Source organism: Pelodiscus sinensis, chromosome 15 (assembly GCF_052426305.1).
Source record: "Pelodiscus sinensis isolate ZL-2025 chromosome 15, ASM5242630v1, whole genome shotgun sequence".
Lineage (NCBI taxonomy): Eukaryota > Metazoa > Chordata > Testudines > Trionychidae > Pelodiscus > Pelodiscus sinensis.
Genome location: NC_143066.1, coordinates 3,639,667 through 3,663,193, shown reverse-complemented (window position 1 = coordinate 3,663,193; position 23,527 = coordinate 3,639,667). Strand labels below are relative to the sequence as shown.

Genomic DNA, 23,527 nt, shown 5'->3' with positions numbered 1-23,527 from the left:
GCCCACCCACTGTTAACTCCCTGCTCCAAAGCTGGGATGCACTAGGACTCCCCCGTGAAACATTGTAGAGTTTTTAACGTGGTATCACAGGGCGGGCTGTGCTGCTTTTCCTCCCTGTCTGCCGGCCAGTCGGCAAAACCCACTGAAATGCTACAGCACAACTGTCTGTGTAGCTGAAGACTGAAAACACCATGGCTACGTCTACACTGGCACCCTTTTCCGGAAATGCTTAAAACGGAACAGTTTTCCGTTATAAGTATTTCCGGAAAAAGCGCATCTACATTGGTAGGATGCTTTTCCGGAAAAGCACTTTTTCCGGAAAAACGTCTGTGCCAATGTAGACGCGCTTTTCCGCAAAAAAGCCCCGATCGTCATTTTCGCGATCGGGGCTTTTTTGCGGAAAAGAAATCTGGGCTGTCTACACTGGCCCTTTTCCGGAACAGTTTTCCGGAAAAGGACTTTTGCCCAAACGGGAGCAGCATAGTTTTTCCGGAAAAGCACTGATGATTTTACAGTAGATCGTCAGTGCTTTTCCGGAAAAGCAAGCGGCCAGTGTAGACAGCTGGCGAGTTATTCCGGAAAAGTGGCTGATTTTCCGGAATAAGTGGCCAGTGTAGACACAGCCCATGAGGAAACAGCAGTTGTGTAGGTCCAAGCAAGCACAGGAGAATGTAGCGTGAATATCAGGAAAAATGTTCTGACTGGGCGACTGCTTAGAGACAGCGGAATAACCTCCTAAGAGGAGCAAAAGAGGCTACTTTTTCTAATCAGCTGCCTTCTGTTCGGGTTATTATCCTGAGCCCGCACCTGGGTAGCTTAGTGCTTACACCATGTCAAGCTGGAGAAAGCAGAGAAGAACGGACTGCTAGGCATGGCCCTGGGCTTGTCTTTGGTGGGAGGCATTTGGACGACTGAACAGGCCTTTTCCATGTCTAATGTCTATGATTTAGAAAAGGGGAAGGAAAAATCACCCTAATCAGACAGCAGCAGCAGGAAGTGTGGATGTGAACTAGCAGCTGTGTCACCTTTAGGCCCTCCGACAAAGGCTTCGGAGATGGTGACAAGTTGCTAGGTGACATCCTTTTGCTATTTTCAGCTGTGGCCTCACACTCCAGGCGTGGCTCTCTCAGAGCATCTCAGTGCTGCGTGTCGGCAGCACGGACTTGGCACCTCACAGAAGGAAGGAAATCAGGAGAGCAACCAGGGCCAGACTGCCATGCACTGGGCGAGGCTGCCTGACTCCAGACGTAGTGATGGCCTTTGAAGTAATGGATTCATTCATTATAGGGAAAGGCCATGGCCACTTTCCTGCACTCCCAGGAATTGGAAAAGAACTGTTAGGTCATCCTGTCTGTCTTCCCCAGGCTAAATTAGACCCTGTTGTATATTTCTAATGCCACGGCCAGGCTATGTTAGAAGCTGTCCACTCATTCCCTTAAGAAATGCTCTTGTCTTTTTTTCTGAAGCAAAATGCAGGACAATGTAGCACTTTAAAGACTAACAAGATGGTTTATTAGATGATGAGCTTTCGTGGGCCAGACCCACTTCCTCAGATCAGGTTTTTTGATCTGAGGAAGTGGGTCTGGCCCACGAAAGCTCATCATCTAATAAACCATCTTGTTAGTCTTTAAAGTGCTACATTGTCCTGCATTTTGCTTCAGCTACCCCAGACTAACACGGCTACATTTCTATCACATCTTTTTTTCTGGTTGTCTGGCAACCCAATATCAGAGCCTACCAGTCACCAAACACTCAATGAAAATAACAGAGAAAGAATGGGGCAAGTGGCAACTGCTCATTTTATTTTCAGTGTTACAAACTCACAATGGAATGAGAATGCAAATGACAAAGCTAATCGGCAGCATTTTGCAGACAGAGCCACATCTGCATCCATTAGAGGGCGAGGGCATCGACAGAACCAGCGTCATCCACTGGGAGCATGCAATTAGTGTGCTGCTGCTGCTTTAGTCGGAAATACCAAGTGATGTGCGGAGTGAACTGGCGTGACTCACGGGAGGGGCATTATTTTTAAATGTTAGTGGACAAAATGGGATCTCCATCCATTCAAAAAGCAGCTTTGCCCCTCACATTAGCGCTGCTTTGGAAACGCTTGTACTGTGCTGCGTAGCCGTCCCGGACAGCCCTTCAGATGATCTGTGGAATGGGCATGGTACCTCCCGGGGCCCCACCATGTACCGTTCACACGGGCAGACTGCTCAGTCAAGGCATCCCACTGAGGGATAGCTCTCGTAAGGGCGGTGTGATAGGGCCTGATTATCAGGGCGCCATCCTCTGACTTACCCAGATACCGCCCATCACCTTGCACCCAGTGGATCAAAACATCTCTCCATCATGCTGTCAGCGTTGGACCCTGGGTCAGTATCTCTGGTATCTGTGGGCACCAAGGTGCTTCTTAACAAGGTGTTCTGGCACCACCCTTCTGGAATGTGCTTTCAAGCTATGACCAGTAACCATCAGTGTTTGACTGGGATATTAACTGCGAAAACCAGTCATGGCAGCAGAAACCTGCTATGCGGGGTCAATTTTCCCATTAAAATAATGAAAAAGGTGGGGGTTGCGTTTCAGGTGGTGGTGGCAAAGTCCAATGTTTTGTTGGTGCTGGGTTGTCAACGTCAACATTAGATATCTAGCAACACAAGAAAACTAGCAACACAAATCGCCGCGGATTGTTAAAACACAAAGATAAACACGCGAGTGAGTGGAGGAGCGCTGGGACACATGTATTTATCCGCTCATGCGTAACATTGTTTTCACCAACTTAGACCGCCGCGCAAAGTAGTCCGCCACATGATTATTTTTGTGTTATTTGAGGGATGGTCGTGTTATTCAGAAAACGTTCCCTTAAAAAAATCGTACTATTGTGAAAACGTGTTAAATGGGCACATGTTAAACGAGTAATTACTGTATAGACTCACTTTGATTCCTCCTTTTCTGCTTGCTCAGGGTAGATACGCTACAGCTGTAGCCAGGCTATAACTTTTTATGAATGATCTTTGTGCTAACCATGCTGTCCTGCTGGCCCCCTCCCCGTCCCCGGTCACCCTGCAATTCACACGCAGGGCCACAGCTCCTTTTCCTCTTGTAGGCTGCCGATTCAAGGAGCATTGTGATGTGAAAAAAACAACTACAAAGCTGGAAACAGTAAACGGGGGTGGGCAGAATTCTATCCATCACATGGCTCTGATTATGCATTAGATGGGTGTTCACATGACCAGATGAGGGCTGAGCGGGTGATGTAACGGTCAAGAGTATCCACATGCTGAGGTAAAAGGGCGGAGCTGCCCGGTCCCGAGGGGGAGCTGAGGCAGAAGGTCTAGCTGTGATACAGAAGCTTGTTTACTCCATCCGCTTCCGGGTAACCTGTTGTATTTTAACACTAGTGAAACAGATCAGCTATTGCCTCACCCTATCTGGCCCCAGGAGCTCACCCCTCAGGGCCTGCCCTCCCTGCCAGGCCAGCCATTCCTAAGGGGATGCTCTCAGTCCTGACCCCTGCTTGCCCTTTCGGACACCCACTCCAGCTGCTGCTGTCCCTCCAGGCCTCGCCTGCGCACCGCATCACACTGATGCTCAAGGCACAGGCAGGAGCCAGAAAGCGCAAGACTCCTCAATGCCAGGATCGTCGGCGGTCCAGGAGGCCCTGCTGCGGGCTCTGCCGCATAAAGCTTATTGAGACGCCCTACTGCAGAGCCTGCGGTATGGCTGGCCGCTGGTTTTCAGCAGTTACGCCGTTACATTTTTTAACAACTTTTTCCTTCCCTTGTGTTGCTTCCGCTGCTCCCCTTGAGCCCATTCCAGAACCTCCCTCCCGGGTGGTTAGAAACCTTCATCTAGACAGTGCTCTGCCAGCTGTGCCTAGCCCAGGGTCCCTGCCCTGGGGCAGAGCTTCGCCCAGGAAACAGCCATCAGGCTGAGCACTCTGCCCTGGAGTGGGTCCCAGCAGGAAGAGCTCCTGGGCACACAGGAGTACGGTCTAGCGGTTGGAGTGTGTCACTGGGACTCAGGCAATTGGGGCTCTCTCTGCTCATCCACGGACTTGCTGCAACACTTGAATTGCTCCAGGCCCCGTTCTTCCATCCGCGAAATACGCAGTGCCTGGTAGCAGAGGCGGGGACAGCGCCTGGAGATCCTTGAAAGGGGCGTCGGGTGGGCAAAGAATCAACGTTGGGCTGTGGAGGAGCCGCAGGGAAGGGGCTGGATGCTGCGCCGCTTGGAGCGTCTGAAAAAGGCAACTGGAGCTAATTAGACAAAGGCAGAGAAGGGAACATTGTGTGGTAAAGACTTGCAAGGCTCCCACTTGCATTTCCTTACGTCTTTCCTTCTATTAAAAGCCAAGTGCAGAGCACGGGGCCACCGGCCCACCCCTGTACCAAAATAACTAACCCCCCCGCATTGAACAGATCTGGAGGATGCTCACCACGGAAGCTGAGCTTCCCGGAGGCTTTTGTCTTTTCAGCTAAAAGGCTCAGCCTGAGTCATAGCAGCATTGCGCAGACGTGCTCTGCGGGCAGGCGACTTGGCCCAGACCCGTGACTGATTTCACCAAGTTAGAGCCCTTACTGGCTTTGAGGATCAGGGCCCAAGTCTCCGCCCTGGCCAGTCCCGTGCACAAGGCCTGGGCCTTAGGGGAAACGAGCGCTGCCTTTTCAAAGGCTGCATCCATCAAGTTACCAAGACATCAGGCTGCTAACATCTGAGCAGCACCAAAGAGCTGATTGCCAGGCCTTTGATGGCTGGCATCACTGATACTTCAACCCCGAGGGAGCTAGCCCTTCGAGCCACAGGTACAAGGGCCTAAGGGGGACAGGAGTCTTTGGAGACTGGCTAGCGCCCCTACGAGACCCGGCCAAACAAGGGGGCTGGAGCTGCTGGGCTAAGGCCTCCGTGGCCACCGGCTCTGTTTTCAGAAACCCACCAGACAGGACAGGCCAGGACCCTGAAACAAACGGACACAATATGTGACACCGGGGAGCCAGCAGGCTAAGTGACTCCAAATCCACCATTCAGGAAATCCCACAGAAGTACTGAAATGGGAACAGGGTCATGCCTTGAAAACAGTTAGCAAAGCTGCATTAGATAAAGTAAAGCCCTTGAAATGCAGAGCTGTGTTGGCAGGGGGTTAAGAATCGATACCAACTGTATTTGTCTGTCTCTTGCAGGGGTGAGCAATTCGTCTTGATGGGGAACCACTTCAGGATGTTGGTAAGTGCTCAAGAGTGGCACTTTTCTATGAAGGACGGCGGTTGGGACAAGGTTTGAGGGCCTGGGGCAGGAGAGGGTGCAGAAGGGCGCTTGGGGTAGGGTAGTGGGGTGCAGGAGAGGATATGGGGTCTGAGAGGGAATTTGGTTGACGAAAGGGATTGTGACTAGTGTCCTCTGTAAACTGTGCTCGTGCGGCCACACAGGAGAGATTCAAATAGCTCCCAGCTAATTAGCAGAGGGCCCTCAGGTAGATTTTTGTTTCTGCTGGTGGTGCGCACTCACACAGGCCTCTGTGCACTAGAAAAAATTATTCTGCACATGGCTGGAAAAGATTAGAGGGAACATCAGCATTGGCCAGGGGCAGCGAATTGGGATGTAGGGTCTGAGGGGTGTTGGAGAGGATTCTGGCCTAGGGGAGGGATATAGGAAGGGTGTTGTAATGCGGGGCAGAACAGGAGAGGGGGTGCAGGTGGGTTGGGTGGTGAGCTGGGGGAGGGTCTGGAGGGGCAGATTAAGGCTCTGGCTGGGAGGCGCTTACCTAGGCATCTTCCAGCCAGCAGCCCTCCAGGCAGGCTCCCTACCCACCATAGCCCCAGGCCACTCAAAGTAGCCAGCTGCTGGGGCCACGTGCCTCTCTCTGTGCCACATGCTGGGGCGGGGGGGGGGGACTTTGTGTACGACCCCCACCCCAATCCTTGAAGTACTGTGTCCCAGCAGCCAGCTGCTTTGAGCAGTCGGAGGCTGCAGCACTGAGGGTCCCAGCAAGCACAGGCTGGATCTTAAGGCGCAGAGGGCTGGATCAAACCCATGGACTGTATTTTGCCCACCCCGGTCTTTACCTGGATCTTGTTACGATTAACAGTGTGATGGAGCTAGCTTGTAGATGCTAGCGTTCCGTGCGCGTGGAATGTTTCATTGCTACAGGCTGTTGGTTCAGAGAGCAAAAGGGAATAGGAACATTGAGATAAAACTTGCAGGGCCACATGGGCTTTATATCTCTTTGCAGTTTGTAGAAGGCAATGTATGACCCATTTCACTGGTTACATGTAGAGCCCTGTGCGGCTACAACATTTGTATCCGCATCCTCAAAAATTATCCACAGCTCTCCCCATTGACATCCACAGCTACACATACCTGCAGCTTTGCAGGGCTTGAATTACAGGTCCTGTTCTAATCAACGCAATTGGCTAGTGGGTGCTTAGGGCATAGGGATTTACTTCCAAGCACCAACATACAGTGCCTATCCTTCATGGGAGAAGGTCTCTGCTGCTACGAAGAGGCTATCAATCTGCTCGAGAACTGGTAAGGAAGTTTTCAGTCTGGACCTTTCCACCCCACTCTGTTTACACTTCATCAAGGGAAATTGAACTCAGAAGTTGGTCTCCGAGGGCGGCCTGGATTATCTCTGCAAATTCTCCTGAAAACATTTCAACAGACTCCACCCCCGGCCTGCCTACTGCACTCTAGCCTACTGAAGGGACTCTGGAAGGATGGTTACGAATCAGCAGCTCAACAGCTGTGCTCTGAAACGGACCCAAGAATGTTATTCAGATCTGTCTGTGCAGTGATCTTTTAACCACGTTAACTTTCTTTTAAAAGAAATTGTAGACCGCGAGCATGCATTTCAGTAAGATCTGAAATACAAGGCTGCACACTTCTTGTTCTGCCCCTGCGACAGTGAGAGCAAGTCTTCACGTGGCGCTGGCATAGCTGGCATCGCAAGATACTTAGGTGCTGGATGCGCTAAAAAATTTTCATACGTCCCTTCACGCTTCAGCCACTATTCCCGAGGACATGCGTCCATACTGACGGGTTCTGCTGTATGATGATCCCAATCAATGCAAACCATACATACTCGCTTTCATCATCTGAGTCAGAGGCTGCCAGCAGATGGTTGATTTTCTTTTTTTGTGGTGGCCCTAAGGTTGAGTGCTATAGCTAGCTTCAGGGATCTCCCATTGGTACCTTCTTGGCATTTTGTCAAATCTGCAGCAAAGGTGTTCTTAAATCACGTGTGCTGAGTCATCATCCAACGCCATTACAACAGGACAGAGATGGCAGAATGCGGGTAGAACAGTAGGAAACAGACAATTCTCCACGCAGTTCAGTCACATATTCAACACGCTTTTTTGATGAGCATCATCAGCATGGAAACACATCCCCTGGAATGTGGCCGAAGTAGGAAAGGACAGATGAATGTTTAGCATATCAGACATGTAAATGCCTTGTAACGCCAGCTACAAGAGTCCCATGCGAATGCCTGTTCTCACTTCCAGGTGACACTGTAAACAAGCAGGCTGCATTTTCTCCCATAAATGTCAACAGACTTGTTTGTCTCAGTGACTAGCCTAATAAATAGGACAGCGTGGGCTTGTAGGCTCTAAAGTTCGACATCATTTTGGTTTTGAGTGCAGCGACGTAGCAAGAAATAATTGAAATTTGTAAGTTGCACTTTCATGATAGAGTAATTGCACTATGGTGCTTGTATGAGGTGAACTGAAAACACTGTTATGTTCACCCAGTACAAATATTTGCAATCAAAATATAGTGAGCAACATACCCGCTATAGTGTGGTAACTGAAATCAATATATGCAGAAAAATACCCTATAACATTTCATACGTGTCGACTGGCATTCTGTCGATTAACAGTGCAATTAAAATGGGATTAATTGCAAGAAACTTACCTGCAATTAATCAACAACCCTAATTTTGAGTGAACTTTGAGTAGCCTAGCAATGGGTACAGCAGTATTAAGAACCACTGATTCGCCATATGCTCATTTTTGCTACAGTTCTTCAGTGCTAGAGAAGACACTGCAGTCAGTCATTCTTCTCGGAGTGCAAGACACCCTACAGCAACGAGAGCATTCTGCTGGGGTGTGCCCGGACGGCCGTCTGGGAAGTGAGGACAGTGCTACACTGTACATGCGAGCTCCTTTCGTCCAGTGGGATCACAGAGCGTTCACAGCCGGGGAGGTGTCGCCCTTCTCTAGAGAGTTGCACTGACTCCGAGCACAGCAACCCCCCCCCCCCCACGTTTAGAGACAGAAACGGAAACCACCGCAGTACCCAATTCTAAATGCAGGGGAGCTAGGGAGGCTGACTGCAATGCCCATGCTGGAACTTGCCCTGGGCACCAGGAGTTAAAACTGCCGATCCTAGAACAAGAGCCATAGGTCGGTAGGTCTCCAAGAGACAGCTCCTCCAGCATCATCCAGGACTGGGGCAGGGGGTGAGAGCACCATCTAGTGACCCATCTCAGCAGCGCCCGGACACTTCCACCCAAGCACCCCTGTGGCTCAGCCAGGGTCCCAGCTGCAGGTGAGCTAGGCAAAAGGTTCACTGTTCATAGGAAGGCCCTGGGAAGGCTTTGCCCATGGTGTGGTGCTTCAGCGCCCTCAGCTCCCTGATGAGGACGGGATGGCGTCAGAGGAATGGAGTTACAAACCAGCATGACATTTAATGGTTTGGTTTGACAAGGGGGCCACGGAAAAGTTATCACAAAAGTTGATTTCTATACGGGTGGAGCCGGCCGGCAGCCTGGGTGCAGGGTCACTCCGGCAGCTCGTCGCTCATCAGCACAGGGAACCGCTCACCTCCTTCACAGAGCTGGGTGTACACGGCACGGTACAGAAGGGAGGGGGGCGGTTCCCCTGGGCGCCGGGATTCCAGAATGGAGAGGAGCTCGGCTCTTGAGACCTGGGTGGAAGCAACAACAGAGCAGCAAGTGAAGGGCAGAGTATGTTCCAGGGCTGCCCCATGGCCATCTGGTGCAGCAAACTCCAGGCAGGAAGGAAGGGGGGTGACAGCCACACTGCTGACGGGCAGGTTCCTCGGTCAGATTTAACATTATCCAAGTGTCTATTCTCTGTTCCTTGGAGAGGGGCTGGACAGGAACCCACGGCTCCCGCTGCCCCCAACACCTGCTAGGGCCTGGAACACACAGCCCTCCTCCCTTGCCACACCCCCACAATGTACTGGCCAGTCCTGCCCCTCTGTCTCACCGCAGCAGGGGGGCAGCTGGGAACATTGGAGCCGCTGGAAAGGGCACGGACAAGGCCATGCAAACAGCAGGTGGGAGGCAGGGGAGGGAACATAACTGGCAGCGTCCGTGCGCCTCCCAGAAGCTGCTTCCCACCCTAGACTCATTTCAAACTTGACTGGCTCCCGGAGCCACAGACAGGGAAACAGCCGCGTAGCCGTTCCGTCTAAGCCGTCAGCTGGACCCCCGCGGCAGGCCCTGCGGTATAAGGGAGCAGGGCTACCAGCCAGGAGCCGGAGCACACCTGGAGCCAGCTCACGCTGGCCAGGGAGCCAGACGTGCCTGCGCGGCAGACTCATCCCGAGCCAGGAGCACGGGGCGGAAGCCAGCTCCCAATCGTAACAGACACCAATATGCTGATGCTTATTGGTTAAAAACCACGTCAACAGTTATGCTCCTCCAGCCCTAGTGGGCTCCCAGGACACCCCTACACACAGCAGCTGCTGAGGGGCAGCCCCCCCGGCATGGGAACGAGGGCTGGGGCAGCCCCTGAAAAGTTTGCTGGTGCTGCCCGACCAAAGCTAGCGCTGGTGTGACCATGCCAATCCTGGCGCTGTGCTGCCCCCCCGTGGCGCCCATGGGAACTGCTCTCAGCACCTCCAGGATAACAGGAAACAGGAGAGAGGGCGGCAGGACACGGGTGGGAGAGTAAAGCCCATGGCTTGGGGACCAGCGAGGCTAGAACTGACTCTGCGGCTGGCCCCTCCACCCCACATTTTTTCTGTCCAGTTACCTTCTGGATGTTGATTTTCTGGCGCAGCATTGCTACCCGCAGTTTCAAGGCAGCCATGTCCCTCAGCTCCCGGCCAGTGGAGTAGAAAAGGAGAGGCCTTGCTAGGACGCCCATCTGCCCACACCTCCGTCCTCGCAGCAGCGTGCAGCCTGCAGGGGAGGGCCCCGCACCGGAACCACAGGCTGCGGGCTGCAGAGCCATCTGGGCGGCTGCAGCTGTCGGGGTGGGAAGGTGCAAATAGAATCAGCAAGCTCCCCTCGCTCTTCCAGAACTTTGGGCAAATTTAGGGTTCCGTGGACTAGCCCATGTGTCAATATTTTAGGGTGCGTCCGTCTGTGCGTCGGTCTGTTCAAGAGCGCCCCAACGGGAAGAGCCAGGCCCACACATTTGGTATGTAGCTTCCTCTTCGCCTAACTTAAAAAGCAAGGCTGCTTGTGTTAATAAATGAGGTTTCTGATCACATTGCAGCAGGACGAGTTTTGTAGCGCAAAATTCTCTTTTTACTGTGACCTGGCCATGAATTATGCACAAGTTTATGGCAACAAACTCGTATACATAATGCTAGACTAGTCTCTTTAACCACTGGCAACATTAACACCGCCCCCCATAAGTTCCCCTCCCTCAGCTGCATCTTGGAAACGTTCTTACCGCCACGGGGCTCAGGCTAATCCCCAGCACCGCGCACTCGCTCCAGCAGGGCAGGCGGTTTAGACACTTGCCCATCACAGCAGATCTCGGCCTCACCTGTGCGCAGCAGCTGCAGCTTGTGCAGGCACTGGGCTGCTGCATCTTGCAGGCCTTCCAAGGTCAGGAGACATTCGTACTCTCGCTCCCACGCCGAGTGGCCTGGAGGAAAAGCAGCGGGAAAAGCGAGTGGGCCCAGAGGCAGGAGGTTCCGCAGAAATATCACGATTCAGTGATCCACGATTCGCTTCCCCGCCCCAGGCCAGCCAGCAACAGATCCCTGCCCTGCTCTAGAGGCACCTGTCAGCTGCCCGGCCATCACCCCACAGCGGTGAGTACACCTGGCAAGACACAGGCGGGCAGGGAAGTACCATGAGCTGCTGTTCATGCACTTCTTACCTGTGCTCTCAGCTTCCAGGGACTGGCTCAGGAGAGAGTGGGCATCGCGCAGGACCGTCACCTCCTCTTCTAGCTCTGCAGGGCTCAGAGCTGGTGCAGAGGAACAAAACTTACAGCAGCTTAAGGAGGTTTCCTTTAAATCCCTTCCTCTGGTCCCCACCCTCCCCCCTGCGCTGGGGTCCTAAGGACCCCGGACAGCCACGCAGGGCAAGCAGCACAGAAGCTGACACTGCAGAGCCTGGAGGCGACGAGGGAGAGAAAACTGGCTGTTTACGAATAGGCTCGGTCTGTCTGCACTCCCAGCCCCACGTGCTGCTGGAGTGGAACTTCTCCGTAGTGGACACCCAGTAAGCATCGCCCTTAGCGGGTGATGCTGCAGACAGAGGGCTGCTCCATCCCTGCCGGACCCCTGTGCAGGGCTGTCAGAGCCCCCCGCCCGCCCCCTGGCAGGAGTGGTCCCCTCTGCCCTCCTGGCTTTTAATCGGTTAACCAGTTAAATGTAGCATTAACCAATAAAATGGGATTTTGCATCCCCGGGTGAGACTGCCACAGCCACAGCTCCTGGGGGCCTCTCCAATGTGTGGCAGAGGTTGCCCATCCGGCTGCAGGCCACCAGCTGAGAGGGGCAGCAGAGGTCAGAAAGGATACAGTTGCCTGCACTCGCTCTAGGAAGCCATTCTGCGCAGCAGCTGCGGTGGGGCTACTCTGGCTGAGATGACACTTCTCCCATAGCCTGCCAAGCCAAGACAGGGAAAGTCAGATCCACGGGCAACACGGCTTCCCGCCTGCGCCACAGTATTCCAGCGCCTGGGGCCGCCAGCTCCTCAGAGGGAAGATTTCCGAGCCAGGAAGAGGGCTCTTCCATTCAGCCTGCGGCCCCTGGGGTTCCACCTGCGGCTCTCTTCCCCCTCACCTCGTGCGCTGGGACACCAGAGCCCTGCACTTCTGGAGCACCCCAGGTCTGCCGATTCACCCTCCGCCCATCTCTCCCCTCCCTCCCAGAGCCCAGCAGCCGCGAGCAGCTGATTTGCAGCTCGGGGAAGAGCAGGGAGGGAGGAAATCAAGGGATCTGCAGGCTCTGGAAGTGCTGGGACAGAGTTGGGAGGCGGGGAATGTAGGAAGCGTGGGGGCCCAGGGCACAAGAGAGGCCGCGAGCCACAGGCTGCCCACCACAGATCTGGAAGGTGCCAGTTCCCGAGAAGAGGAGAAATTGTTTGGGACGCTGCACAGATCTCTCACGAGGCGCAGTGTCCGGACCAGACACGTGTCCTCCAGCCCTGAATTCTGACTGGAAATAACAAGGGTTCTGCCGCCCGCAGAGGGATGTTCTGGAACAGCCTCACTAGTTTTCAGATGGAGCATGATAGATTCACAGGGGACAGGACTCTGCTGCTTCCAGTCCGATTTCTGCTGAGCCTGGACTGTTCCACCGGTTAACGGAGCCCACTGGGTGAGATCTCCCAGCCACACTGTTCGGGACGTGGAAAATCCGCCCTTGGTCTGGCTGGGGATGGTCTCTAATTTCGACCACAGAGCATTTGCAAACCCGTTTGCGCCACTGCAAAGGTCTCCACAGGCTACAGCGCAGGGCTCTTCGGGAATTCTTATTTTTTAAACGTCGGGGTGAATTTTGTGAGCATTAGCGCCCTTGGCCGGGGCGGTGGCTAGAATTCCACAGGCAGGCCAATGCCAGCTCCTGGGCACAGCTCTGCCATGGTCCCTCGGGTCTGACTCGCAGCCCCCAGCTTTGCGCACAGTCCTGCCAATGCCCCCCAACGCTGCAGAGCCCAGCCCCTCCCTCCACCACCGCGCAGGCCGGCCGCAATGGCTTTACCTGCCATTCCTGGAGTAGGCTTTCCGATAGGCAAGCGGGAGCCTCAGCACAGACCTGCACAGAAGAGAGCCATGAGTAACAGGTGCCAAGGAGCAGCCCCCCAGTTCTCAGCAACCATGCTCTATTTGCAATGGGGTAGCGCTGAGTGCTGGAGACTGAGCCCCCCCACGCATCAACCCAACACCGTGCTGGCCAGCACCAGCCTACCCCGACTTGACCCATCGCTCACCTCCAGCAAGCCTGGCAGAACGGGACCAGGAGGGCCCCTAGTGGGCACTGAGCAGCCTAAGACGAGCCACGACCGTCTGTGGCCCTGAGTCGGGGGGCGGGGTGGCCAGCTGACGGGGAGAGGCTCTGTGCGTGTGTCCAAACCCTGGGCGATCCCATCCCACATGCGGGAGCACAGGGGGGGAAGCCGCATTTACCCGCAGCTGCAGGAGGAAGGCTGCCCCAGCTCAAGGGATGGCCACGGCAGGTTGATGCAGGATGGACTCAGGGAAATCTCTCACTAACCACCAGCATCCCAGCTGCCCCCAAGGCACCGCTCCAAGGCAGCCTCAGGGACACCTCAGGAAGTGGAAGGAAAATGGGGGCGCGGTGTCTCCCCTGCCTCATGGGGAGCTGAATTTCTCTCTCAAGTTACTTCGCAAAACCTGGGCTGCCTGTTTACAGCTCTCTGAGCTCTCGCGCACCCAGCAGGCGCTGCAGTGTCACAGTAACGAAGATTTACATTAATCGGCATATTCCAATTCTGGTTCCCCCAGCAACAGTGATCAGGTCTCCTTATGCACACTGCAGTCCCCTGTGAACAGGCTTATCTCTGGCCTCCATGCAGACAGGGGCAGCTAAGCTATGGCAGCAGCAGCAATCCCAACTCCGCATTTCCAACTGGCGTCAGTCCCGTGTGAGCGGCCCTGCCCCGGGAACAGTACAGGCGTGTGTTACCGCAGCAATCCTCACACCTCTGGGGCTCAGAAGCCAAATTAACTGCTCCAGAAACAATCCCTGCAATTACAAGCCGGGAGCCTAACTTCAGTACAGGTTGCACCTCTGTCAACTGGGACTCCCTGGTCCAGCAACATGGACCACACACGTTCCAGGATCAGAGAACCCGGCACGCTGCCGAGGGGACGACGGGCGGGGGGAGGGGGGAGAGACTGGGCAACAAAATGGCCAATGACATGCAATGTTGATAAATGCGAAATAATGCACATGGCAAAATCTAACCACAACTATTCATACAAACCGGCAGGGTCTAATTTAGCTGAACCCATTACTAAAGAGATCCTGGAGTCATTGTGAATAGCTCTCTGAGAAAGCAGCCACTCAGTGTGCAGTGACAGTCCAGAAAAAACAACAACAGAATTTTGGGAATCGTTAAGAAATAGACCCCCCCCCCCCGCCCCACCGTGACATTGCCTCTGTATGAACCCATTGTACAGAGGCATTGAACACTGTGCGCAGATGTGGTCACTGTATCTAAAAGAAGATATCGGAATTGGAAAAGTTTCAGAAAAGGGCAATACAAACGATGAGGGGTACGGAATGGCTGCCACAAAGGACAGCTGAGTAAGACTGGGACTTTTCAGCACGGAAAAGAGATCACTAAGGGGGGGATAAGACAGATCTAGGAAACCATGACTGGTGTGGGGAAGTGGGGAAGATAGTATTATTTTCTCCTCATAACACAAGAATTAGGGGGGTCACAAAATGAAATTACTAGGTAGCAGGTTTAAAAACAAACAAGGGGGAAGTATTTTCCCACCCAACACGCAGTCACCCTGTGGACAGAGGATGCCGTGAAGGCCAAGACTACGACAGGGTTCAAAGAACAATGGATACATTCATGGCTAGGTCCATGGATGGCTAGTAGCAGGGATGGTGCATCTGGCCTCTGCAAGAAGCTGGGGATGGATCACTTGATAATTAGCTGTTTTGTTCACTCCCTCTGGGACACCCGGCATTGGCTGCTGTCAGCAGACAGGACACTGATCTAGATGGACCTTTGTCTGACCCAGCCTGGCTGTTCTTACGATCAGCATTACCTAAAACAGCCAAAATCATGGGACTTCATTGCTTCGTTTACTATTTTTATACATATATCTCTATCACAGGCAAATGACTGACCAAATCTTAGGTGATAACCTAGTAAAAGCACCCTGACTTAACTTGGATTAGTGAACAGTCACACAGTGTTTAATATTAGATGCTGGGAAGAGCCGCAGGAGACATATTAAAGAGCCAACGGCAGCTCCCAAACCTCAGTCTGAGCATCACTGTATTAAACCAGGGCTCTGATTTGGTTGTGACGACAACCTGCTATTTGACAGTGTTCTAACTGGCCAACGTTTTCCAAAGCATCTAGGTGACTTGACTTCCAATGGGACTTAAGCACTTTTGAAAAGCTTAATCATCAACTAAATTCAATTTTTACTTATGCCAAACCCAACTCTAGGGAAATCAATGGGCAAATGATGTTAAATCCAGGTAGACTCTCCCCAAGTGTAGGGGTCACTAACATATTCCAAGGAGAAACACCTCTGGACAGGTCAGGGTGCTCTTTATTAGCCATATGTTTTTGCAATGCATCAACAGAATCAGTCATCATTGGGATTTAATCTAGGTCAGCTGTGCTAAGTGAGCAGCCATTGGGGGGAGAGGGGGGAGTAAAAAAAAAAAAAAAGCTTTCAAAACAGTCACAAAAGAGAGGTTCTAAAATAAAACAGGTTTTATCCAAGGGAATTTTACTAAGCAAAAACTTTGCAAAATAGTCACAGCTGGGCTAAGAAACATCTTTCCAATAAGTTATTTTTATTCAGTTTGGTTAAGTTATAGGTAGGCTTGGATGGGTTAGCTGTTTATCAGTAAATGTCAATACTGGTAATTCCACCATAGACACAAATCCATGGGAAAATGCTTCCAGCTGGAACAGAAATGTACAGCTAGGCAACGTAGGAAAAATCCTGCTTGAGATGGTATTAGCCATCCAAATTACAAACCCAGACCCCTGCCACGCCTCGTTCTAAGCATCCAAACGTTGGGACCTCCTCGATAATTACCAAGGACACAGTGAAGGCAGGGGACTGGACTCGATGACCTCTCGAGGTCTCTTTCGGTTCTAGCGCTCTAGGATTCTACAAAGGCAGTAAAGACAAAGAACTAGGCCCCGGTGACTGCTGGGAAATAGCTCATCCCTGCAGGGGTCGATAAGAGAGCCGGAGTTTGACCACACACATTCCCGGTGCCTGCTGCCCGAACGTACCCCTTTTCCTGGAGGGTAAAGGTGCGGGCCATGGCGCTTCTTGCGGGGACCTCTCCTGCCGTACGGCTCTGTGCCACTGGAGTCTCTGCCGGGGAACCAGGACAATCATTCTCTGGATCAGCTCCCTGCTGGATGGCAGCTCCCAAGTTCTGGCCATTAGCAGAGCCGTCGAAGGACACAGCGCTCTGCTGCTGGGGCCGGGGGGGTCTGGGCGCGCCAGACAGCTTTGCGGCAGCACAGAACTCTGACTGACGCACGCTGGCAGCTGATACCGTCTTCCTCACGCGGTGGGGGGCAGCCCCTTTAGCGGAGTTCTTCCCAGCCGCCTTGGGAGCCCTGGAGCTCCGGCTGCTTGGTGCTCTCACAGGGTCAGTCCTGTAGGGAGCTCTCAGCATATGAGCCGAAGGTTTTTTGGAGGAGGCAGCCTTCTTGCACACAGGTGCCACCGGGACAGGCGTAGGGCCACTCTCTTTAGACAAGGGTGGCTGCGGCGTGGTAGCAGTGCTGGTGGCAGGTTTCTTCACTGCCAATGTTTCCCCTTTTGCAGTACCTACGCCCTCTGTGGGACTTTGCAGGGTGCTTTTCCGGACTCTTAACGCTTTCTCCAGGGCTCTGTTCAGCAGCTCCAGCTCCTCCAGTTCCTTGGGTGAAGGCTCGTGCTCTGCAAAGCAGACGGTGCATGAGGAAGCCATACTGCCCAAGCCCCTTCCTCCCACACTGGCTCGCTCCTCTGGATTCCTCGCCTCTAGCAAGGAAGCAAAGGGACTTTCAGGCCCCTGCTCCAGTCTCTGCCTGTGCAATGTAGCTCTCCCTGGACTCAGCCGCATCAGGGTCTCCTGACTTCCTTCTCTCCACAGTGACCCACCCTCCCGCTCAGCCTGTGGCTAGGTTCTGCGTGACTCCGGCGGGAATCCACGGAGGGCAGTGAGGCTCAGAAGAGAATTGGGCCCCGTTAGCAGGGGAGAGGGGATTCTTGGGAAGCAGGTGAGGTCTGCCCCGGCCGGACCAAGCAAGGCCACAGCACAGAGATGGCAAGAAGGAAAGGCTCACCTTGGGCGTTCTTTGGGCCTCCCTCTGGCGCTGGATTCTCAGGAGCTTGCACCTTCCTGGGGAGAGGAAACCAGAACACAGGCAGGATATCACAGTACTCTCACAGCCACAGTGAACAGCGCTACCTCGTCCCAGTCCCCTGGCCCTGGAGCAGGGCCTGGCCAGCACAATTTCAGGGGGCACCCGACAGCCCAGCACACGCACACCCCATTTGTCAATCCCTCCCTTCTCTGCCCCCCCACAGGAAGGCAGCTGTCACTGGAGAGCTGGGAGTGGGGAAGACGCAGGCCATGAACTGGGAGGCAGAGGTCTGCCTAACGCTTCATCCAGGCCAGCAAGGCCCGCCAACCACTTCAGCAGCACAAAAAGCACAGGCATGGAACCAGACAAGCCCAGCCCCGGCGCAGGGACTGCGCAGAACTGGAGCAACTCAAAGGCGTTTCTGGTTGGCTGCCTGAGGAGCGCATGGCTGTGGGGCCCAGCCACGGGAAATCACAGCGCCAGGAAGCAGCACTGGATCCCGGGGATTTTTTTGAATAAAAAAAAGCAGCTTGTGAAAGAGCAGACCAGGCGCACCAGCTTTCTGCGCACAAGCCTTGCACCCGCTCGCCCTGCCAGACGCCAAAGGGCAGACCCAAGGGCACCGGCTTTCTGCGCACAAGCCTTGCACCCGCTCGCCCTGCCGGACGCCAAAGGGCAGACCCAAGGGCTCCGGCTTTCTGCGCACAAGCCTTGCACCCGCTCGCCCTGCCGGACGCCAAAGGGCAGACCCAAGGGCACCGGCTTTCTGCGCACAAGCCTTGCACCCGCTCGCCCTGCCGGACGCCAAAGGGCAGACCCAAGGGCACCGGCTTTCTGCGCACAAGCCTTGCACCCGCTCGCCCTGCCGGACGCCAAAGGGCAGACCCAAGGGCACCGGCTTTCTGCGCACAAGCCTTGCACCCGCTCGCCCTGCCGGACGCCAAAGGGCAGACCCAAGGGCTCCGGCTTTCTGCGCACAAGCCTTGCACCTGCTCGCCCTGCTGGACGCCGAAGGGCAGACCCAAGGGCACCGGCTTTCTGCGCACAAGCCTTGCACCCGCTCGCCCTGCCAGACGCCAAAGGGCAGACCCAAGGGCACCGGCTTTCTGCGCACAAGCCTTGCACCCGCTCGCCCTGCCAGACGCCGAAGGGCAGACCCAAGGGCTCCGGCTTTCTGCGCACAAGCCTTGCACCCGCTCGCCCTGCCAGACGCCAAAGGGCAGACCCAAGGGCACCGGCTTTCTGCGCACAAGCCTTGCACCCGCTCGCCCTGCCGGACGCCAAAGGGCAGACCCAAGGGCACCGGCTTTCTACGCACAAGCCTTGCACCCGCTCGCCCTGCCAGACGCCAAAGGGCAGACCCAAGGGCACCGGCTTTCTGCGCACAAGCCTTGCACCCACTCGCCCTGCCGGACGCCAAAGGGCAGACCCAAGGGCACCGGCTTTCTGCGCACAAGCCTTGCACCCACTCGCCCTGCCGGACGCCAAAGGGCAGACCCAAGGGCACCGGCTTTCTGCGCACAAGCCTTGCACCCACTCGCCCTGCTGGACGCCGAAGGGCAGACCCAAGGGCACCGGCTTTCTATGCACAAGCCTTGCACCCGCTCGCCCTGCCGGACGCCGAAGGGCAGACCCAAGGGCACCGGCTTTCTACGCACAAGCCTTGCACCCGCTCGCCCTGCCAGACGCCGAAGGGCAGACCCAAGGGCACCGGCTTTCTGCGCACAAGCCTTGCACCCGCTCGCCCTGCTGGACGCCGAAGGGCAGACCCAAGGGCACCGGCTTTCTATGCACAAGCCTTGCACCCGCTCGCCCTGCCGGACGCCGAAGGGCAGACCCAAGGGCTCCGGCTTTCTACGCACAAGCCTTGCACCCGCTCGCCCTGCTGGACGCCGAAGGGCAGGCACGAAGGAAAGAAGTAGGTTTGCGCCCACTTCCCTCCCCCCCACATGGGCACCTGGAGAGCTATTAGCATGAGGCCACAGAGGCTCTGTACTGGTGAAACACGACAGCAGAAGCTCTGAGGGATGGACACTGGGGGATGGAGGCTGTCCGAGACGCCGAAAAGCAGCTTGGGCTCCACATTTAGCTGACCCTCCAAGCCAGGTTTCAGTAGCAGCTGAGCTGTCCCCGAGCTCATGGTGTGCCCCCTCTCACCCAGGGAAGGGGTGAAAACCATTTGCCCCCTCCCAGTGAGGAGCATGCAACACAGATCCCAACACTGCTCCTGCAAGCAGGGCAGAGGGGAACAGGCCACACAGATGTGTCTACTTTGAAGATGCAAAACAGGCCTGGTACAGGATTTGCAGTTTATCTCTGCTGCCCAATTGGTTACCTCCCAGCTACTGTCTGCCAGCTAGTCTGTGGCTCTGGTCTCTACGGGGTTACTGCAAAGTCAGTGGCAGAGCTGGGGATAAACCCCGGCTCCGGAGTTTTAGCGGCTGGCTGTGCTCCCTCCCACCCGGTCAGCCACGCAGGTGTCTTTAGCGGATTTCAGACGGCTTTTGCCACCCACTGACCACTCACCAGTCTCCAAGGAGGGCCTGGCACAGGGTTAGATTGTCCTCTAGCATCTTCTTTTGCTCAGCACAGTCTTCCAGGGCCTGACTGAGCACGGAAACCAGCCTGGAAAGGAAACGAGTCCAGTTTTCCTTTTGCTGCACAAGCTCAGTTGCCTCTGTGCTTGCACACTGCCATACCAACAGGGCTAGATTTTCACCCCTCTGCAGCCACCCCAGCGATGGCAGCCAGGGAAACCATGGACGGGCAGCTCTTTCGGTGGCTTGAACACAAACACCAATTGCTGTAACTGCAACACCAGTGCTTTGCTCCTCACAGAGGACTGTAAGGCTATGTCTAGACTGCAGGCTCCTTGCACAAGCAGCTTTTTTCGGAAGAGATCTTCCAAAAAAACATCTTGTGCAAGAGCATATCCACACCGCTAAGGCGCATTGGAAAAGCCATGCGCTTTTTCAGAAGATAGCGGCCAGACTGCCTGGGCGCGCTCTCACGTGTAAGCAGTGATTGCTACGGACGGAGCGGCCCGCAGGGCACCTGTGCTTTTCCCTCTTCTCAAAGAACTCCTTCTCCCCATCCACACACGCCTTTTTGTGAAAGAGCTCTTCCGCCAGATGGCTTCTTCCTCGTGGAAGGAGGATTACAATTGTCCAAAAAGCCTCTGTTCTTTCGATTTGCTGTCAAAAAACGCACTTGCAGTGTGGACGTAACTCAAGTTTTGTTGGGAAAAATGGCTGTTTTTCTGACAAAACTCCGTCGTCTAGACACAGCCTAGGAGTATGAATTCAACCTCCCAGGTAGTGGGTGAACTCTGGCACCTCACTGAATCCCTCAGGGCCCTGCAAAGAGCAGGAATAAAATCTAGGAGTCCTGGCTCACAACCCTTGTGACTGCTGTAACCACTAGGCACACTGCCTCTAAGGCTTCTGTCAGGCAGCCCTTCTCCACTCCACTCCCTGTTGTTCCACGGAGGGAAACTGGTGGTAGGCAGGGCTGGTAGGCAGGGGGGAGGAAGGGCTGCAGCATTAGGCTCCGCCAGCATGCCCGACTGGTTACTTCTTTGGGTACAAAGGACTCCCCAGCACCATATGCAGAATACAGCCCCTCCGCCCTAGCCACCCTCTTCTCTGGGGAGGCCCTGGAGTGGACTTGGCTTTCCTCCTCCAGCAGCCTCTAATCCCCGGCGTGCACAGAGGAATGTGAACGTGACCGAGGGCAGCCGTGGAAAGCAGAAGCCCCCCCAACCGTCCAAGTCACATTTTGAGGCCTGGCTCGTGGATTGAAGCACTTGGGGACAGCACCCCCGAGGAGGGAGACCAGAGCAAGGCCTTTGCCATGAGCCTTCCAGTGTGGGGGGAGCGGGCATGAGCCTCCCCTGCAAGCACCTGCCAGGCAGTAAAGCAAGAAGTGCCGTGATCAAGGGCCCCTTCCTCTCCCCAGCCCCACTTGGGGGTACAGGTCCCCTTCCTTGGCAGCTGCAATACCTCCCCAGCCTGATCCAATCTACACTAGCCCAGCCCTGGAACAAGTCCCAGTTCACCTCCACATCGCTCTCCCTTGGGGACTCGGCCAGCTGCTCCTGCCTACCAGCCCCTACCTCCACCCCGTTGTACCGCTCCCGGGGCACCCCCGGCCAGCTCCCCCCCCGCCTACCAGCCCCCTACCTCCACCCCGTTGTACTGCTCCCGGGGCACCCCCGGCCAGCTCCCCTGCCTACCAGCCCCCTACCTCCACCCCGTTGTACTGCTCCCGGGGCACCCCCGGCCAGCTCCCCTGCCTACCAGCCCCCTACCTCCACCCCGTTGTACTGCTCCCGGGGCACCCCCGGCCAGCTCCCCTGCCTACCAGCCCCCTACCTCCACCCCGTTGTACTGCTCCCGGGGCACCCCCGGCCATCTCCCCTGCCTACCAGCCCCCTACCTCCACCCCGTTGTACCGCTCCCGGGGCACCCCCGGCCAGCTCCCCTGCCTACCAGCCCCCTACCTCCATCCCGTTGTACCGCTCCCGGGGCACCACTGGCCATCTCCCCTGCCTACCAGCCCCCTACCTCCACCCCGTTGTACTGCTCCCGGGGCACCCCCGGCCAGCTCCCCTGCCTACCAGCCCCCTACCTCCACCCCGTTGTACTGCTCCCGGGGCACCCCTGGCCAGCTCCCCCCGCCTACCAGCCCCCTACCTCCACCCCGTTGTACCGCTCCCGGGGCACCCCTGGCCAGCTCCCCCCCCGCCTACCAGCCCCCTACCTCCACCCCGTTGTACTGCTCCCGGGGCACCCCCGGCCAGCTCCCCTGCCTACCAGCCCCCTACCTCCACCCCGTTGTACTGCTCCCGGGGCACCCCTGGCCAGCTCCCCCCGCCTACCAGCCCCCTACCTCCACCCCGTTGTACTGCTCCCGGGGCACCCCCGGCCAGCTCCCCCCGCCTACCAGCCCCCTACCTCCACCCCGTTGTACTGCTCCCGGGGCACCCCTGGCCAGCTCCCCCCCCCCCCCGCCTACCAGCCCCCTACCTCCACCCCGTTGTACCGCTCCCGGGGCACCCCCGGCCAGCTCCTCCCCGCGCAGCTGCCCCGGGCCGGCAGCGGGACCAGGCTACGGGGTGCGCTCGCCCCTACCTGCAGGCCCGGCCGGCGGGCAGCATGCTGCGGGCCGGGACACTCGGCTTCCTGCAAACTGCCGCCGCCGCCAGCCCCGCCTTCCCGGCTGCGCGGGGCCGCTCCGCCGGGCGGGGCCAGGGCCTGAGGCTCCGCCCCCGGCACGTCTACATGAGGCACGTAGGGGAGTGACTCCGGATTGGCGAGGCCGGGTCAGCGCTCCCTAGTTAGGGTGATTTTCGTTCTCGGGACGCTGAGCATGTGATGTGCTGGGGCGGGTCAGCCGGCCGGGGGTGTCGGGGCTCAGCTTAGCCCCCGGCCGTGGTCGCTGGGGGAGCTATCCCGTCCTGGGCCGGGACTGCGAGTGTGGAAGTGTCAAGAGTTAGCCAGTTAGCCGGGGTTACACGCAGCTCCCCCATGTGCTGCTGCCTCTGCCACTTTCTGCGGGGACCCACTGACCGGTCATTTCAGCGTCCCTAGTGGGGCCCGGGGGGACCCTTGTTCTGGGGGCGCGTCTGCAGCTCACAACTTGCCTTGCCCTGTGCTCCGTCCACAGATCTGAGAGGCTTGGTCTCCGCAGGGCAGCACGGCATGGCCCTGGCATTGCCTGTGTCCACCAGGCCCGGTGCCATCTTGGCCTAGATTTCAGCAAACTCCCCCTGGCCCCAGCAATTGGATGCACTGTCTCCTGCCCGCTGCATGCGGGGGGCATGTGACCCTAGCCATGCCCCACGCGCTGGGAGCTCTCCATGCTGCTCCAGCGGGAAACGAACAATGAGAAGTTCCCAGGCCTTTTCCTGCTCACCTGGCTGAAGAGCACTGAGTGCCAAGTGCTAGTGAGTAGGGATGCGAATGTGTAACCATCACATTAACAGGTGATGCTTACCAGGTAACTTAATCAATACCTGGGGAGCAGCCCTGGCAGGCCTCCGCGTGGGGGAGCCGGCAGCCCTGCCGGGGACTGAAAGTGGCCTCAGAAGTGCTAGCAGCTCCTGGGATCAGCAGTGGCTCTGCCAGCCCTGTGCAGGGCTGCCAGTCTGGCCCAACAGCACCTCTGTGTCTTGGGGAAGGCGCCAGGAGGAGCACTGCAGAAGGAATCAGACATCAGGAAATGGATTTTAAAGTTCCCAGGGTTTGGAGCTGGGAGGGGCACATCTGTTTACTTGTG

At 56.1% G+C, this 23,527-nt stretch overlaps 2 protein-coding genes across 4 annotated transcripts in view; one reads left to right on the top strand and one right to left on the bottom strand.

Annotated features, from left to right (window-relative positions):
• LOC102446898 (ankyrin repeat and fibronectin type-III domain-containing protein 1-like) overlaps nt 1–23,527 on the top strand; it is a 368,753-nt gene that overhangs the window by 2,478 nt on the left and 342,748 nt on the right. Inside the window, exon 2 of the mRNA XM_089782195.1 lies at nt 5,181–5,223. The gene's annotated coding sequence lies outside the window, so the exon portion shown is untranslated. The remainder of the gene's footprint in view (nt 1–5,180; nt 5,224–23,527) is intronic.
• Nucleotides 3,501–22,538, bottom strand: TEDC2 (tubulin epsilon and delta complex 2). 3 transcript variants are annotated; one of them, XM_075899026.2, is made up of 11 exons: nt 22,381–22,538; nt 19,775–19,873; nt 17,228–17,283; nt 16,178–16,838; nt 12,916–12,969; nt 11,730–11,814; nt 11,082–11,190; nt 10,743–10,844; nt 9,999–10,213; nt 8,820–8,922; nt 3,501–4,240 (listed from the first exon to the last, which is right to left on the bottom strand). In XM_075899026.2, exons 1-11 carry the CDS (start codon nt 22,404–22,406, stop codon nt 3,927–3,929), a joined length of 1,824 nt encoding a protein of 607 aa, XP_075755141.2. In that variant the 5' UTR covers nt 22,407–22,538; the 3' UTR covers nt 3,501–3,926. The 3 variants fall into 3 exon arrangements, with proteins under 3 accessions (XP_075755141.2, XP_075755143.2, XP_075755145.2); XM_075899028.2 differs by having other exon boundaries at nt 4,047–4,259; XM_075899030.2 differs by lacking the exon at nt 3,501–4,240 and having other exon boundaries at nt 8,659–8,922.

What these genes read in the sequence shown, in the direction of transcription:
- TEDC2 (XM_075899026.2), bottom strand. Translation starts at nt 22,406, where the DNA reads ATGCTGCCCGCCGGCCGGGCCTGCAG. An exon ending in TTTACCCTCCAGGAAAAGGG is followed by an intron (nt 12,970 to 16,177) that starts GTACGTTCGGGC and finishes TCTTCTGTGCAG; the next exon opens with GTCTGTGCTGAGGCTCCCGC. An exon ending in TAGAGCGAGTGCAGGCAACT is followed by an intron (nt 11,191 to 11,729) that starts GTATCCTTTCTG and finishes AGCTGCTGTAAG; the next exon opens with TTTTGTTCCTCTGCACCAGC.